We start from the raw sequence: 17,290 nt of genomic DNA, 5'->3' as shown, positions 1-17,290 counted from the left end.
ACAAGAAAATTAGCTGAGTATGGTGGCTTGTGCCTGTAATCTCAGCTACTCGGGAGGCTGAGGCGAAACAGTTGCTTGAATCCAGGAGGCGGAGGGTGCAGTGAGTGGAGATCGCGCCATGCACGCTAGCCTGGTGACAGAGCGAGACTCCTTCTCAAACAACAACAACAACAACAACAACAATAATAATAATAAAGGACAGAAAAGAGATAGTGAATTATGGTAGGGATTGGTAATTTTATTTTATTTTATTTATTTATTTTTTTGTTTGTTTTTTTTTTGAGACGGAGTCTCGCTCTGTCACCCAACCTGGAGTGCAGTGGCCAGATCTCGGCTCACTGCAAGCTCCGCCTCCCGGGTTTACGCCATTCTCCTGCCTCAGCCTCCCGAGTAGCTGGGACTACAGACGCTCGCCACCTCGCCCAGCTGTTTTTTTGTATTTTTTTACTAGAGACGGGGTTTCACCGGGTTAGCCAGGATGGTCTCGATCTCCTGACCTCGTGATCCGCCCGTCTCGGCCTCCCAAAGTGCTGGGATTACAGGCTTGAGCCACCGCGCCCAGCCGGGATTGGTAATTTTTTTTTTTTTTTTTTTTTTTTTTTGAGACGGAGTCTCGCTCTGTCGCCCAGGCTGGAGTGCAGTGGCTGGATCTCAGTTCACTGCAAGCTCCGCCTCCCGGGTTCACACCATTCTCCTGCCTCAGCCTCCCGAGTAGCTGGGACTACAGGCACCCGCCACCTCGCCCTGCTATTTTTTTGTATTCTTTAGTAGAGACGGGGTTTCACCGTGTTAGCCAGGATGGTCTCGATCTCCTGACCTCATGATCCGCCCGTCTCGGCCTCCCAAAGTGCTGGGATTACAGGCTTGAGCCACCGCGCCCGGCCGGGATTGGTAATTTTAAATATCGTAGTTAGGCAAGGTCTATTTCAGGTGTCATTTTGTATAAATACTTGGAGGGGAGAGAAGAAGTTACAAGGAATATCTAGCAGTACAGGCAGAAGACATAGCACATGCATAGGCCCTGAAGGAAGCATGTTTGGTGTTTTTGAAAAACAACAAAGAGACCAGCATGACTGAGAGGAGTCCTAGTTGTGGAGGTCAGAGATTTAGTAGGAATTCACAAAGTCATTGTAAGGATTTCAGCTTCCTCTATGTAGAATGGGAAGCCATCAGAGGGTTTTTTTGTTTGTTTATTTTTGTTTGTTTGTTTGAGACAGAATTTCGGTCTTGTTGCCCAGGCTGGAGTGCCATGGCATGATCTCGGTTCATAGCAACCTCTGGGGTTCAAGCAATTCTCCTGCCTCAGCCTCCCGAGTAGCTGGGATTACAGATATGCACCGCCAGGCCTGGCTAATTTTGTATTTTTAGTAGAGATGGGGTTTCTCCATGTTGGTCAAGCTGGTCTCCAATTCCCGACCTCAGGTGATCCGCCTGCCTCAGCCTCCCAAAGTACTGGGATTACAGGCGTAAGCCACTGGGCCTGGCCGCCATCAGGGGGTTTTGGGATGAGGAGTGATGAAATTTGGTTCAAGTTTTGGAGAATTGCTTTGAGGTCTGGCACAGCAGCTTGTGTCTGTAATCCAAACACTTTGGGAGGCCTACCCAGGCAGATAGTCTGAGCCCAGGAGTTTGAGACCAGCCTGGGTAACATGATGAAACACTGTCTCTACAAAAAGTACAAAAATTAGCCAGGCTTGATGGCGCCTGCCTGTAGTCCCAGCTACTCGGGAGGCTGACATGGGAGAATCACGGGCACCAGGAGGAGGAGTCTGCAGTGAGCCGTGATCTTGTCACTGCACTCCAGCCTGGGTGACAGAGCAAGACACTGTCTCAAAAAAATTTTTTAATTAAAAAAATTAGTTTTGGATGTGGTAAATAGATGCCAGTTAGATATACAGATGAAGATTGTGGAGATATGAATCAATGGATTTGGGGAATAGAGTGAGAAGGACTAGAGATATGGGAGTTCTCATGATATGGATGTTATTTAAAACCATGATTGTGGCTCATGCTTGTAATCCCAGGACTTTGGGAGGCCGAGGCAGGCAGATCATGAGGTCAGGAGTTCAAGACTAGCCTGGCCAACATGGTGAAACGCTGCCTCTACTGAAAATACAATTAGTATGGCATGGTGGCACATGCCTGTAATCCCAGTTACTCCTGAGGCTGAGGTAGGAGAATCGCTTGACTCCGGGAGGCAGAGGTTGCAGTGAGCAGAGATTGCGCCACTGCATTCCAGCCTGGGCAACTGAGCAAGACTCTGTCTCAGAAAAACAAAAACAAACAAACAAAAAAACCAAAAAAAAAAAAAAAAAAAAAAGCTATAGTTGGAGACCGGGCACAGTGGCTCACACCTGTTATCCTAGCACTTTGGGAGGCTGAGGTGGTATTACTTGAAGCTAGGAGTTCAAGACCAGTCTGGGCAACAGAGTGAGACCTTGTCTCTACACAAAAATTAAAAAACAGGCTGGGTGCAGTGGCTCACACGTGTAATCCCAGCATTTTAGGAGGCCAAGGTGGGCAGATCACCTGAGGTCAGAAGTTCAAGACCAGCCTGGCCAACATGGTGAAACCCCGTCTCTACTAAAAATACAAAAATTAGCTGGGCCTGGTGGTGGGCGCCTGTAATCCCAGCTACTTGGGAGGCTGAGGCAGGAGAATCGCTTGAACTCAGGAGGCAGAGGTTGCAGTGAGTTGAGATCATGCCATTGCACTCCAGCCTGGGTGACAAGAGTGAAACTCTGTCTGAAAAAAAAAAAAAAAAGAAATTTAAAAACAAATTAGCCAGGCATAGTGGTGCACGCCACTAGTCCTAGCTACTTGAGAGGCTAAAGTGAGAGGATCACTTGAGTTCTGGAGTTTGAGGTTGCAGGGAACTGAGATCTCGCCACTGTACTTCAGCCTGAGCAAAAGACCTTGCCTCAAAAAAAAAGAAATAAATAAATTTAAAAAATAAAAAATAAAAAAAGAGGGGTCGGGTGGGGTCGGGGGCAGTGACTCATACCTGTAATCACAGAACTTTGGGAGGCTAAGGATCACTTGAGGTCAGGAGTTTGAAACCAGCCTGACCAACATAGTGAAACCCCATCTCTACTAAAAATACAAAATTGGTCGGGCATGGTGGCTCAAGCCTGTAATCCCAGCACTTTGGGAGGCTGAGACAGGTGGATCACGAGGTCAGGAGATCGAGACCATCCTGACTAACACGGTGAAACCCCGTCTCTACTAAAAAATACAAAAAACTAGCCGGGCAAGGTGGCGGGCGCCTGTAGTCCCAGCTACTTGGGAGGCTGAGCCAGGAGAATGGTGTGAACCTGGGAGGCGGAGCTTGCAGTGAGCTGAGATCCGGCCACTGCACTCCAGCCTGGGTGACAGAGCGAGACTCCGTCTCAAAAAAAAAAAAAAAACCAACAAACAAAATTAGCCAGGCGTGGTGGCGCATGCCTGTAATCCCAGCTACTTGGGAGGCTGAGGCAGGAGAATTGCTTGAACCTGGGAAGTGGTGATTGCAGTGAGCTGAGACTGTGTCATTGAACTCCAGCCTGGGCAACACGAGGGAAACTTCATCGAAAAAAGGAAAGAAAAAAGCCACGAGCTTGGGTGAGATCTCTAAGAGCAAATATAATCATAGAAGAGAAGAGATGCATAGATTAAGCTCTGGAACACTGGAACATCTGCAAATGCACATTTTGCAGAGGCACATGCACAGAAAAAGACAGAGATCAGTGTCTGTAAAGGGAAGGCTGAAGTATTTAGTAAAAATATAATAGGTAATTTCTGAAAGGGAAGATAAAAGTTCAGTACAACTTTGGTCACAAAGATTGGGAATGAGTTTTGTCCAGGCTGGAACTGATGTGGGGTCCACAGTGAGAGAGAAATGCTTGTAAATGGTGGTTAATAAATAGAGTCTTGGATGCAGTGGGACCAGGGAGATGAACCTGGAAGTTTCCTCAGAGTTTAGGGCAGAGACTTGACGTTGGTAGGAAGCAGAGCTCAGTGGAATTTGTAAAAAGTAAAATAGAGGTTCCTCTTCAATGACTTTCTTCCCCGTCTAATTAGGAATAAATAATAACTTCTCTTTCTTTATTTTGAGACAGAGTCTCACTCTGTCGCCCAGGCTGGAGTGCAGTGGCGTGATCTCGGCTCACTGCAAGCTCCGTCTCCTGGGTTCTCAACATTCTCCTGCCTCAGCCTCCCGAGTAGCTGGGACTACATGTTCCTCTTCCTTATTTAAAAGTGTTTTTACCTTTCTCAACATTCCACAAGTTACTTACTCCTTCCTTTGTTCCTCTCTACCTATGCCTCTTTTAAAAAGTTCTAAGTTACTAGCCAATTGAAACAAATACAAAATGTGAGGTCCTGTTCCAGTCAATGGAAACTAGACACAGCAGTAAGGTAGACATGACAGGTCATAAATGACCCTGTACACTGCTGGCGAGTGTACCCTTTCTGCAAAAAGTAAAAATGGCCTTACTAAATAAATTAAATTTATATTCAAGTGCTATTTATTTACGGCACCAAAAAACAAACATTTCAAACAAATTGGAGAACTAAGTGGAAGACAGATTCAGGATTGCCTGAAAAGGCAGAACTATTTGTGAAATGTATAGAGCCAAAAAGAAAGAATCACCTGCTTTAGCAAGATATTATATACATATATATATATATATATTTTTTTTTTGAGACAGAGTTTTTCTCTTGTCGCCCAGGCTGGAGTGCAACGGTGGGATCTCAGCTCACTGCAACCTCCACCTCCCAGGTTCAAGCGATTCTCCTGCCTCAGGCTCCCAAGTAGCTGGGATTACTGGCACCCACAGGCACCTACAACCACACCCGGCTAATTTTTGTATTTTTAGTAGAGACAGGGTTTCACCATGTTGGCCAGGCTGGTCTCGAACTCCTGGTGGTCTGCCAGCCTTGGCCTCCCAAAGTGCTGGGATTACTGTGTGAGCCACCGCTCCAGGCCTGGTTGTGATATATTTTTTAAAATATTTTGTAGAGGTGGTAGGGGTGGAATGGAAGCTTAGTGGGGACTTAGGGAGGGCAGAAACTGATGTTCAGTGAGGAGCTCTGACAAAGCAGAGCTGATTTGGTGGGAGATGAAAGCAAGTTCAAACATGCCTGAAAAAGCGAGAAGCCGCAGGTTAGAAAGGCTGTATCCTAGGGAGGTCAGAATACAGCTCGGAGAGGCGGGCGCAGAGGCTCACGCCTGTAATCCCAGCACTTTGGGAGGCCGAGGAGGGCGGATCCCATGAGGTCAGGAGTTTGAGACCAGCCTTGGCCAATACGTCAAAACCCCTTCTCTATTAAACATACAAAAATTAGCCAGGGGTGGTATCGCATGCCTGTAATCCCACCTACTAGGGAGGCTGAGGCGAGAGAATTGCTTGAACCCAGGTGGTGGAGGTTGCAGTGAGCGGAGATCTCGCCACTGTACTCCAACCTGGGCAATAGAACGAGACTCTGTCTCAAAAAAAAAAAAAAAAAAAAAAAAAAAAAAAAAGCGCGATAGGCGATTACTGGATTACTGGTCAGTGGTCAATATAGGTCAAGGGAAGAGATGGGAGAGAACTTTCTAAAAAAAGTTGTGGGCTTTTTTTTTTTTTTTTTTCCCTGAGACGGAGTCTTGCTTTGTAGTCCAGGCTGGAGTGCAGTGGCGCGATCTTGGCTCACTTGCAAGCTCCGCTTCTCAGGTTCATGCTATTCTCCTGACTCAGCCTCCTGAGTAGCTGGGACTACAGGCGCCCGCCGCCACGCCCAGCGAATTTTTTGCATTTTTAGTAGAGACAGGGTTTCACCGTGTTAGCCAGGATGGTCTCTATCTCCTGACCTCGTGATCCATCGGCCTCGGCCTCCCAAAGTGCTGGGATTACAGGCGGGAGCCACCGCGCCTGGCTGCTGCTGCTGCTGCTTCTTTTTTTTTTTTTTTTCCGAGGCGTACTCGCTGTGTCGCCCAGGCTGGAGTGCAATGGTGTGATCTCGGCTTACTGCAACCTCTGCCTCCTGGGTTCAAGCAATTCTCCTGCCTCAGTCTCCCCAGTATCTGGGATTACGGGCGCCCACCCAACGCCAGGCTAATTTTTTGTATTTTTAGTAGAGACGGGGTTTCACCACGTTCACCAGGCTAGTCTTGAACTCTTGACCTCACGTGATCCGTCCGCCTGGGCCTTCCAAAGTGCTGGGATTACAGGCGTGAGCCACTGCGCCCGGCCAGGTTGTGGGTTTTAATGGGACGGTCTCACTGCCTACCGTTCCCTTTTTCCGTCCGAACAGAAGGGGCCTGAGCAGTAAACTGACAGAAGCTATGCCGGGTGAGGCGCTATGGGGAAGTTTACGAGCCTGGGTGATGCCCCCTTCCGCGTCCTGGCCCCGCCCCTCCCGCTTGAGCCCCTTGGCGCGTGACTCAGGTCCCGCCCCTGCTGTACGCCATCAGCTCGCGCCGTGCCGCCGGGTGTCACTCTGCCCCGCCGGCGGGGCGGTCAGCGTCCTGTCACCGCCTGTTCGGGCTATGGTCCCGTCCGGTGTTTTGTAAGTTGGCAACCTCGGCTGCTGACGCGACTCTGGTCCTGATGGCGGCGGCGGCCGCGGCAGCCCTGGCGGCGGCCGATCCCCCTCCTGCAATGCCGCAGGCGGCAGGGGCCGGAGGGCCCACAGCCCGCAGAGACTTCTACTGGCTGCGCTCCTTTCTGGCCGGAGGTGGGTCCATGCCACGAAGAGCCAGCCGCGCTCTGGGTGGCGGGGTCAGGATTGTGGGCAAGTGGGATGCAAGCGGCCTTTATGACATTCCTGGACTCTGGCTGCTTCAATGCTCTGCTAGACGTCTGCCCTGACCTGCTGTAACCTCTTTCTAGTAATCACTTGACTAATGACAGTCAGATAATGGGGAGTGGAACCTTTGGCTCTCCGGCAAAGGCTGGGGAGGTGGAAGGTCTGAATCAGGTACCCATTTTTCAGGGCTGGATAACAGGGAAAAGAGGAGGATCCCTTACAGAGACCCTGGGGTTTTAGTGAAACATGCGGGGCACTCCTTTCTTTTATAAAAACCATGAGTGACCCAGTGTAGACTTGGATTTTGCTGTTTGCTTAAAGGAAAACAAATATTGGAGATCAGCTTTTTAATGACGACTGGAAAATTGTGCAAAACTATCTAGAGCCAAAACTGGTTCCAGTGATTCTAGTAAACTGTGCCACAGTACTTGACAAGCCCTATTATTGGTGTGACTTTGGGATCAAAAAGTTCATATTGTCGCTTAGGAATTTCCTGGGCCTTCAAGCTCTACCCTTCTTTAATTACTTCTCTGGGTTGTCATTACTTATTTAAGATTCATAAATTTAAAAATTCCACATTGAGGTTGTGTGCAGTGGTGCACTACTGTAGTCCCAGTTACTAGGGAAGCTGAGGCAGGAAGACTGCTTGAGCCCAGGAGATTGAGGCTCCAGTAAGCCATGATCATACCACTATACTCCAGCCTGACCTACAGAGAAAGACCCTCTCCTAAAAGAAGAAAACAAACAAACAAACAAACAAAAGATAAAAATTTGCTGGGCAGAGTGGCTCACACCTGTAATCCCAGCACTTTGGGAGACTGAAGTGGGCAGATCACTTGAAGTCAAGAGTTTGAGACCAGCCCGTCCAACATGGTGAAACCCTGTCTCTACTAAAACTACAAAAATTTGTCAGGCGTGGTGGCACTCAACTACTCAGGAGACTGAGGCAGGAGAATCACCTAAACTGGGGAGGTGGAGGTTGCAGTGAGCTGAGATCCTGCCATGCACTCCAGTCTGGGCAACAGAGCCACACTCCATCTCAAAAACAAAACAAAACAAAGCAAACACTCACATGAGGATTTGTAGAAAGATCATTTCTGAAGACTGCAGCAGTATTAAGTTTTTGTTGTTGTTGTTGTTGTTTTGAGACAGAGTCTCACTCCCACACCCAGGCTGGAGTGCAGTGGCATGATCTCGGCTCACTGTAACCTCTGCATCCTGGGTTCAAGTGATTCTCCTCACTCACCTTCCCAAGTAGCTGGGATTACTGGGGAATGCCACCAGGCCCGGCTATTTTCTTTTTCTTTTTCTTTTTCTTTTTCCAGATGGAGTCTCACTCTGTCAGCCAGGCTGGAGTGCAGCGGCACGATCTCTGCTCACTGTAACCTCTGCATCCAGGTTCAAGTGATTTACCTGCTTCTGCCTTCCAAGTAGCTGGGATTAGAGGCATGCACCACCATGCCTGGCTCATTTATTTATTTATTTATTTTTGAGACGGTGTCTCACTCTGTCACCCAGACTGGAGTGCAGTGGTGCCCTCTCAGCTCACTGCAACCTCTGCCTCCTGGGTTCAAGCGATTCTCCTGCCTCAGCTTCCCGAGTATCTAGGACCATAGGTGTGTGCCACCACACCCAGCTAATTGTGTATTTTTAGTAGAGATGGAGTTTTACCATGTTGGCCAGGATTGTCTCGATCTTTTGACTTCGAGATCCACCCGCCTTGGTCTCCCAGAGTGGTGGGATTACAGGTGTGAGCCACCGCGCCTGGCCCTAATTTTTATATTTTTAGTAGAAACAGGGTTTTACCGTGTTGGCCAGGCTGGTCTCGAACTCTTGGCCTCAAGCAATCTGCTCACCTCTGCCTCCCAAAGTGCTGGGATTAAAGGCGTGAGCCACCAATCCAGGCCTCAGAATTTAATTATTTTGTTCTTCTGCTGATAAAATGACATTTAGGCCAGGTGAGGTGTCTCACGCCTGTAATCCCAGCACTTCAGGAGGCTCAGGTGGGGAGATCACCTGAGGTCAGGAGTTCAAGACCAGCCTGGCCAACATGGTGAAACCCCATGTCTACTAAAAATACAAAAAAAAAAAGGCCAGGCGTGGTGGCACATGCCTGTAGTCCCCGCTACCTAGGAAGCTGAGGCATGAGAATTGCTTCAACCTGGGTGGTGGAGGTTGCTGTGAGCCGAGATTGCTCCACTGCACTCCAGCCTGGGCAACAGAGCGAGACTCCCTCTCAATTAAAAGAAAAAAAAAAAGAAATGACATTTATTCACATGGAAATGAGTCCCAGCTATGTGCCTCCAACTTGCTTGGTATAAATCAGAGAACAAAAGATCTATCGCTGGGTGCAGTGGTTCAGGCCTCTATATCCAGCACTTGGGGAGGCTGAATCGGGTGGATAGCTTGAGCTAAGGAGTTGGAGACCAGCCTGGGCAACATGGTGATACCCAGTCTGTACAAAAAATACAAAAATTAGCCGGGCATGGTGGTGCCCACCTGTTGTAGTCCCAGCTACTTGGGAGACTGAGGAAGGAGAATTACTTGAACGCGGGAGGCGGAGGTTGCAGTAAGCCCAGATCGCACCGCTGCACTCAGTCTGGGCAACAGAGCCAGATTCCATGAAAGGGGAAAAAAAAGAGCTATCATTGTTGGCTAAGTAAAATGCACTTTGACAAACATGTTGTGTAATGACCACCACAGTCAAGATATAGAGTAGTTCCAAAATATTTCCACTTTTCTTTTTTTTTTTTTTTTTGAGACATTCTCGCTTTGTTGCCTAACCTGGAGTGCAGTGGCCTGATATCACTGCAACCTCCACCTCTCATGTTCAAGTGATCTCCTGTCTCAGCTTCCAGAGTAGCTGGGACTACAGGTGGGTGCCACCACTTCTGGCAATTTTTTTTTTTTTTTTTTTTTTTGAGAAGGAGTCTCACTCTGTTGCCCAGGCGGGAGTGCAGTGGTGCAATCTTGGCTCACTGCAACCTCCACCACCCAGGTTCAAGCGATTCTCCTGCCTCAGCCTCCCAAGTAGCTGGGACTATAGGCATTTGTCACCACACCCGGCTAATTTTTTGTATTTTTAGTAAAGATGGGGTTTCACCGTGTTAGCCAGGATGGTCTTGATCTCCTGACCTTGTGATCTGCCCGCCTCGGCCTCCCAAAGTGCTGGGATTACAGGTGTGAGCCACCGTGCCTGGCCTAATTTTTGTATTTTCAGTGGAGACTGGGTTTCACCATTCTGGCCAGACTCAAATTCCTGACTTCAAGTGATCCACCTGCCTTGGCGTCCCAATGTGTTAGAATTACAGGCATGAGCCACTGTGCCGGGCTTTATTTCCACTTTTCTTTGACATTCCTCTCCTCTCATCTGCAACCCCTGTCAACCACTGATCTGTTTTTCTATCTCTATAGTCTTGACTTTTCCAGAAAGATATATAAATAGAGTCATACAGTATGTAGCCTTTTGAGTTTGACTTCCATCACTTACCTTAATGCATTTAAGATTCATTCACATTGTCCAGGCTGGAGTGCAGTTGTGCTATCTCGCCTCACTGCAAGCTTCGCCTCACTGCAAGCTCCGTCTCCCGAGTTCACGCCATTCTCCTGCCTCCGCCTCCCAAGTAGCCGGGACTACAGGTGCCCGTCACCACTCCCGGCTAATTTTTTGTGTTTTAATTAGAAACTGTCAAAGTATTTCTAAAGTGTCTATTCCATTTTGTATCCCCACTGCCTTATTGGCACTTGATATTAAATGTGAGTATGTGTGTGTCTGTGTGTTCCTTTTTGTTTTTTTTTTTTGTTTGAAGACGGAGTCTCACTTTGTCACCAGGCTGAAGTGCAGTGGCATGATCTTGGCTCACTGCAACCTCTGCCTCCCAAGTTCAAGCGATTCTCCTGGCTCAGCCTCCCGAGTAGCAAGGACTGCAGGCACGTGCTACCACGCTGGCTAATTTTTTGTATTTTTAGTGGAGACAGGGTTTCACCTTGTTAGCCAGGATGGTCTCAATCTCCTGGCCTCACCATCAGCCCGCCTCAACCTCCCAAAGTGCTGGGATTACAGATGTGAGGCACCATGCCTGGCCCTTCGCCTGGCTAATTTTTTTTTTTTTTTTTTTGAGACTGAGTCTCCCTCTGTCTCCTAGGCTGGAGTGCAGTGGCGCGATCTCAGCTCACTGCTCACTGCAAGCTCTGCCTTCCGGGTTCACGCCATTCTCCTGCCTCCGCCTCACGAGTAGCTGGGACTACAGGCACCCACCACCGCGCCCGGCTAATTTTTTGAAGTTTTTAGTAGAGGGGGTTTCACTGTATTAGCCAGGATGGTCTCGATCTCCTGACCTCATGATCCGCCCGCCTCAGCCTCCCAAAGTGCTGGGATTACAGGCGTGAGCCACCTCGCCCGACCTTTTTTTTTTTTTTTTTTTTTTGAGACAGAGTTTTGCTCTTGTCACCCAGGCTGGAGTGCAATTGTGCGATCTTGAATCACTGCAACCTCTGCCTCCCGGATTCAAGCGATTCTCCTACCTCAGCCTCCCGAGTAGCTGGGACTACAGGCATTCGCCACCACGCCCAGCTAATTTTTGTATTTTTAGTAGAGATGGTGTTTCTCCATGTTGGTTAGGCTGGTTTCGAACTTCCGACCTCAGGTGATCCGCCTGTCTCGGACTCCCAAAGTGCTGGAATTACAGGTGTGGGCCACTGCGCCCAGCCTAATTTTTCTATTTTTAGTAGAGACAGGGTTTCGCCAAGTTGGCCAGGCTGGTCTTGAAATCCTTACCTCAAGTGATCCTCCCACCTAGGCCTCCCAAAGTGCTGGGATTATAGGCGTGAGCCATTGTGCCCGGGTGAATTGCTTATTACAGATTGTCTATCTAATATTTTTTGAACATGGATGACTGGTGGTAACTGAAACTGCAGAAAGTGAAATTGCAGATAAGGGGGGACTACTGTAGTGTGAAAGCAAGGTAAGACACTATTAAATAGGCTGGTTGTGGTGGCTCATGCCTGTAATCCCAGTACTTTGGGAGGCCGAGGCGGGCAGATCACGAGGTCAGGAGTTCAAGAACAGCCTGGCCAACATGGTGAAACCTCGTCTCTACGAAAGGTACAAAAAAAAAAAAAATTAGCTGGGCGTGGCAGCGGGTTCCTGTAATCCCACCTACTCAGGAGGCTGGGGCAGGAGAATCACTTGAACCTGGGAGGCGGAGGTGGTAGTGAGCCGAGATCATGCCATTGCACTCCAGCCTGGAAAAAAAAAAAAAAAAGATACTATTAAATAAAACTACTTATTGAATACATTCTAAACAATTTCTCTCTCTCTTTTTTTTTTTTTTGAGACGGAGTTTCATTCTTGTCACCTAGGCTGGAGTGCAGTGGTGTGATCTCGGCTCACTGTGACCTATGCCTCCCGGGTTCAAGCGATTCTCCTGCCCCAGCTTTCCAAGTATCTGAGATTATAAGCATGTGCCACTACACCCAGCTAATTTTTGTATTTTTAGTAGAGATGGGGTTTCACCATGTTGGCTAGGCTGGTCTTGAACTCCTGACCTCAGGTGATCTGCCTGCCTCGGCCTCCCAAAGTGCTGGGAGTACAGGCGTGAGCTACTGCACCTGGCCTAAATAATTCATTATACAGTTAATTCGTACACAACTGAGAAGATAATATACAATATTCTAAAACCAAATGCATATTATTTTTAGTTTATCCATAATTTTGGATAGCCATTATTATGATTTACTCTTTTTTTTTGAGACGGAGTCTCACTCTGTCACCCAGGCTGGAGTGCAGTGGCGCAATCTGAGCTCACTGAGACCTCTGCCTCCTGAGTTCAAGCAATTTTCTGCCTCAGTCTCCTGAATAGCTGGGATTACAGGTGCCCACCACCACACCTGGCTAATTTTTGTATTTTTAGTAGAGACAAGGTTTCACCATTATGGCCAGGCTGGTCTTGAACTTCTGACCTTGTGATCCACCTGCCTCAGCCTCCCAAAGTGCTGGGATTACAGGCATGAGCCACTGCACCCAGCCTTTTTTTGTTTTTTGAGACGGAGTTTCGCTCTTGTTGCCCAGGCTGGAGTGCAATGGCGTGATCTCGGCTCACCACAACCTCTGCCTCCCAGGTTCAAGTGATTATCCTGCCTCACCCTTCCGAGTAGCAGGGATTACAGGCATGCGCCACCACGCCGGGCTAATTTTGTATTTTTAGTAGAGACAGGGTTTCTCCATGTTGGTAGGGCTGGTCTCGAACTCCTGACTTCAGGTGATCCGCCCGCCTCGGCCTCCCAAAGTGCTGGGATTACAGGTATGAGTCACTGCGCCTGGCCAGCTATTATTTTCATTAGTTCGGATAAGAGAGCTTTGATATGGAAACATAGTAGATATAATATTTGAGTATAAATATACATTTTATTTATTTATTTATTTTGTTTGTTTTTTTAGACAGAGACCCACTCTGTTGCTCAGGCTGGAGTGCAATGGTGTGATCTCAGCTCACTGTTACCTCTGCCTCCTGGGTTCACGCAATTCTCCTGCCTCAGCCTCGCAAGTAGCTGGGATTACAGGCATGCACCACCATGCCCGGCTAATTTTTGTGTTTTTAGTAGAGATGGGGTTTTACCATGTTGGCCAGGCTGGTCTTGAACTCCAGACCTTGTGATCTGCCCGCCTCAGCCTTCCAAACTGCTGCAATTACAGGCGTGAGCCACCGCTCCCAGCCACAATTTATTTTTGGATATCTCAGAATGTGGATTTTTAAAGTTAAAGTTTTATTTGTGTGTGTGTGTGTGTGTGTGTGTGTGTGTGTGTGTGTGTGTGGTTTTTTTTTTTTTTTCCTTTTTTTAAGATATAGTCTCTGTAACCCAGGCTGGAGTGCAATGGCGTGATCTCAGCTCACTGCAACCTCCACCTCCCGGGTTCAAGAGATTCTCCTGCCTCAGCCTCCCGAGTAGTTGGGATTACAGGCAGCCCCCACCATGCCTGGCTAATTTTTGTATTTTTAGTAGAGATGGGGTTTCACCATGTCGGCCAGGCTGGTTTCGAATTCCTGACCTCAAGTGATCCGCCTGCGTTGGCCTCCCAAATTGCTGGATTACAGGCATGAGCCACCGTGCCTGGACTTGTTGTTTTTTAAAGACCGGGTCTTGCTCTGTTACCCAGGCTGGAGCGAAGCCGCGCAATTATAGCTCTCTGCGACTTCCAGCTATGGGCTCAAGTGATCCTCCAGCCTTAGCCTCTGAGTATTGAGGCATACCACCATGTCTCGCTAATTTTTTTTTTTCTTCTTCGAGACAGTCTCACTTTGTTGCCCAGACTGGAGTGCAATGGCGTGATCTCGGCGCACTGCAACCTCAGCCTCCTGGGTTCAAGGGATTCTCCTGCCTTAACCTCCCAAATAGCTGAGACTACAGGTGCCTGCCACCATGCCTCGCTAATTTTTTTTGTATATTTAATAGAGATGGGATTTTACCATGTTGGCCAGGCTGGTATCGAGCTCCTGACCCCAGGAGATCTGCCCGCCCCAACCTGCCAAAGTGCTGGGATTACAGGCATGAACCACTGCACCCGGCCGATTTTTAACATTTTTTTTATAGAGATGAGGTCTCACTGTGTTTCCCAAGCTGGTCTCAAACGCCTAGTCTCAAGTAATTTTTCCACCTTGACCTCCCAAAGTGCTGGGATTACAGGTGTGAGCTACTGTGCCTGGCTTATTTTTCACCTTTTTATAAGAGGAGCCACCCATTTTATCAAGTCATTACTAGATGTACAATATTGTAGAGAAGTCTATATAGTTGATTTAGAAGCATGCCAAGCTCGAGGGGCTGGCCTGGACTCTGACCTATGCTAAAGCCCATGTATGCACTTTATTCTACTTTCATCTATACTTTTTCCCAGTGGCACATGGTAGGGTCAAAATACATATTTGCTGAATGTATAAATGAATGACTAATTTTATGGGTAAAAGTTGGTTGTTTCAATGAAAAAATGATCCAGAAGAAGAGGAGGTTACTTCAAACAGAACCTGGCAATCGGATAAATACCTTCAAGTGTCTGTCTCCATAAAAATCTTCCAGAAGAAGAGGAGGTTACTTCAAACAGGACCTGGCAGTTGGATAAATACCTTCAAGTGTCTGTCTCCATAATCACATTTTAGCAAGATTCCCAGTGTTCCTCAGGTATTAGATGCTGATTTACACAATAAAACTTACTAAAGTAGTGTAATCATGCTCACTTATTAAGTTACAGGGAATGGGGACCAGGCATCTGCATGTCCATGCTGTAGGCAGATTTACTCATGGAGACTAAATTAGAGATTAGAGGGTTTGCTGGCTGAACAACTAATGATTTCTATCTGGAAAGAAATGGTACGCAATTTCTTCCTGACCTTTTGAAAAATTTTTAGGTATTGCTGGATGCTGTGCCAAAACAACAGTTGCTCCATTGGATCGAGTAAAGGTTTTATTACAAGCTCACAATCGCCATTACAAGCATTTCGGTGAGTTAATAGATGCTAAAGATAAAAATGAATGAAAATATTGTGGAAAGTGGGCAAAAAAGGGAATTTAAGTTTGGGGATGCAAAAAGTAAAGTAGAGGTTCCTCTTTAAAGACTTTTTCCCCATTTAATTAGGAATACATACTAACTTCTTTTAAAAAGCAAAATTTATTCAAAGACTTGTGCTAACATTCTTAAATATCTGCTAGCCATGATAAAAAAAAATCAAAGTACTTTATTTTCTTAGCTCCCACAATTTAGTGTAAATATTTGCCCTGGCATGCTTATTCTGCTCCAAGCAAGCATTAGGTCATAGCCTGTTCCTCTTCCTTATTTGAAGGTGTTTTGCAAGCATGAGTCACAGCCTGTTCCTCTTCCTTATTTAAAGGTGTTTTTTGACCTTTCACAGGATTCCACACGTTAATTTCTCCTTCCTTTGTTCTCCTTTGCCTCTTTTAAAAAGTTCTAAATTGCTAGCCAATCGGGACAAATATAGGATGTGAGGTCCCATTCCAGCCAATGGAAACAGGACACAACAGTAGGGTGGACAAGTCAGGTTATAAATGACCCTGTTTCTCCTTTGTTCGGTGTACTCTCATGGCAAAACTGCTGGCGAGGGTACCCTTTCTGCGAAAAATAAAAATGACCTTGCTAAGTACTTTAAATATATGTTCAAGTACTGTTTCTTTACGGCACCAGGAAACAAGCATTTCAAACGGGCAAATTTGCTCTTTGTTTTTTCTCTGTAGATTCAGGAACTTGAAAGGGGGCAATTAAAAAAAAAAGGAAAGGGGGCAAATTTTCCAAAGAATATTTTTCTTATCCATTATAATCCTTTCATTTGCAGTAGTGGTTATATATATTATCATTTTAGGATGCTGATATTTTCCTAGCCCAAATCTTGGAATAATTGAAGTAAATGTTACGTGTTTATTGGGATTAATTAGTCACATTGTTCACAGGCACACATAACAACTCAGTCTGATTTTTTATTATTTATTTATTTATTTATTTATTTATTGAGACGGAGTTTTGCTCTTGTTGCCCAGGCTGGAGTGCAATGGCGTGACCTCGGCTCACTGCAACCTCTGCCTCCCAGGTTCAAGTGATTCTCCTGCCTCAGCCTCCTGAGTGGCTGGGATTACAGGTGTGCGCCACCATGCCCGGCTAACTTTTGTATTTTTTAGTAGGTATGGGGTTTCACCCTATTGGCCAGGCTGGTCCGGAACTCGTGACCTCATGATCTGCCCATCTCAGCCTCTCAAAGTGCTGGGTGTAAGCCACCACACCCAGCTTATTATTATTACTATTTTTTTGAGACAAAGTCTTGCTCTGTTGCCCAGAGGCTGGAGTACTGTGGCATGATCTTGGCTCACTGAAACTTCCTCCTCCAGGGTTCAAGCCATTCTCATGCCTCAGCCTCACGAGTAGCTGGGATTACAGGTACCCGCCACCATGACTGGCTAATTTTTGTATTTTCAGTAGAGACAGGGTTTCGCCATGTTGGCTGGCCTCGAACCCCTAACCTCAAATAATCTGCCTGTCTTGGCCTCCCAAAGTATTGAAATTATAGGCATACGCCACTGCTCCCGGCCAAAACATTATTTGTGTTAGTTTTTTTCTTTCTTTCTGAGATGGAGTCTTGTTCTGTTGCCCAGGCTGGCTCAGTCTCAGCTTACTGCAACCTCTGCCTCCTGGGTTCAAGCTATTCTCCTGCCTCAGCCTCCTGACTAGCTGGGATTACAGGCGTGTGCCACCATGTCCGGTTAATTTTTGTATTTTTACTAGAGATGGGATTTCACTGTGTTTACCAGGCTGGTCTCGAATTCCCAACCTCAGGTGATCTGCCCGCCTTGTCCTCCCTAAGTACTGGGATTAAAGGCATGAGTCACCATGCGTGGCCACTGTGCTTGATTTTTATAATATCGTTTTATAGAAAGATGTTTAACAGGGTGAATAACAATCAGTTATTTTTCCAACTGCATTTTATTTTATTTTATTTTATTTTATTTTTTTTTTTGAGACGGAGTC

General features: G+C 46.9%; 1 protein-coding gene across 4 annotated transcripts in view; it reads left to right on the top strand.

Annotated features, from left to right (window-relative positions):
• The first annotated feature begins 6,420 nt into the window (after positions 1-6,420).
• The window catches only part of LOC105466119 (solute carrier family 25 member 16), a 121,148-nt gene continuing 110,278 nt past the window's right edge, over positions 6,421-17,290 (top strand). For 3 of the 4 annotated variants that reach the window (XM_071069631.1, XM_071069632.1, XM_071069634.1), the window contains exons 1-2: positions 6,421-6,696; positions 15,168-15,260. In XM_071069631.1, the coding sequence (XP_070925732.1) occupies positions 6,570-6,696; positions 15,168-15,260 (220 nt within the window). In that variant the 5' untranslated portion in view covers positions 6,421-6,569. Of the gene's footprint in view, positions 6,697-13,651; positions 14,941-15,167; positions 15,261-17,290 lie in introns of those variants that run through there. The other variant, XM_071069633.1, reaches the window with a different exon arrangement.

The sequence above is a fragment of the Macaca nemestrina genome, chromosome 9 (assembly GCF_043159975.1).
Source record: "Macaca nemestrina isolate mMacNem1 chromosome 9, mMacNem.hap1, whole genome shotgun sequence".
NCBI classification, from domain to species: domain Eukaryota; kingdom Metazoa; phylum Chordata; class Mammalia; order Primates; family Cercopithecidae; genus Macaca; species Macaca nemestrina.
The sequence above is the reverse complement of the archived record's forward strand: the minus strand, read 5'-3'. Positions and strand labels throughout refer to the sequence as shown.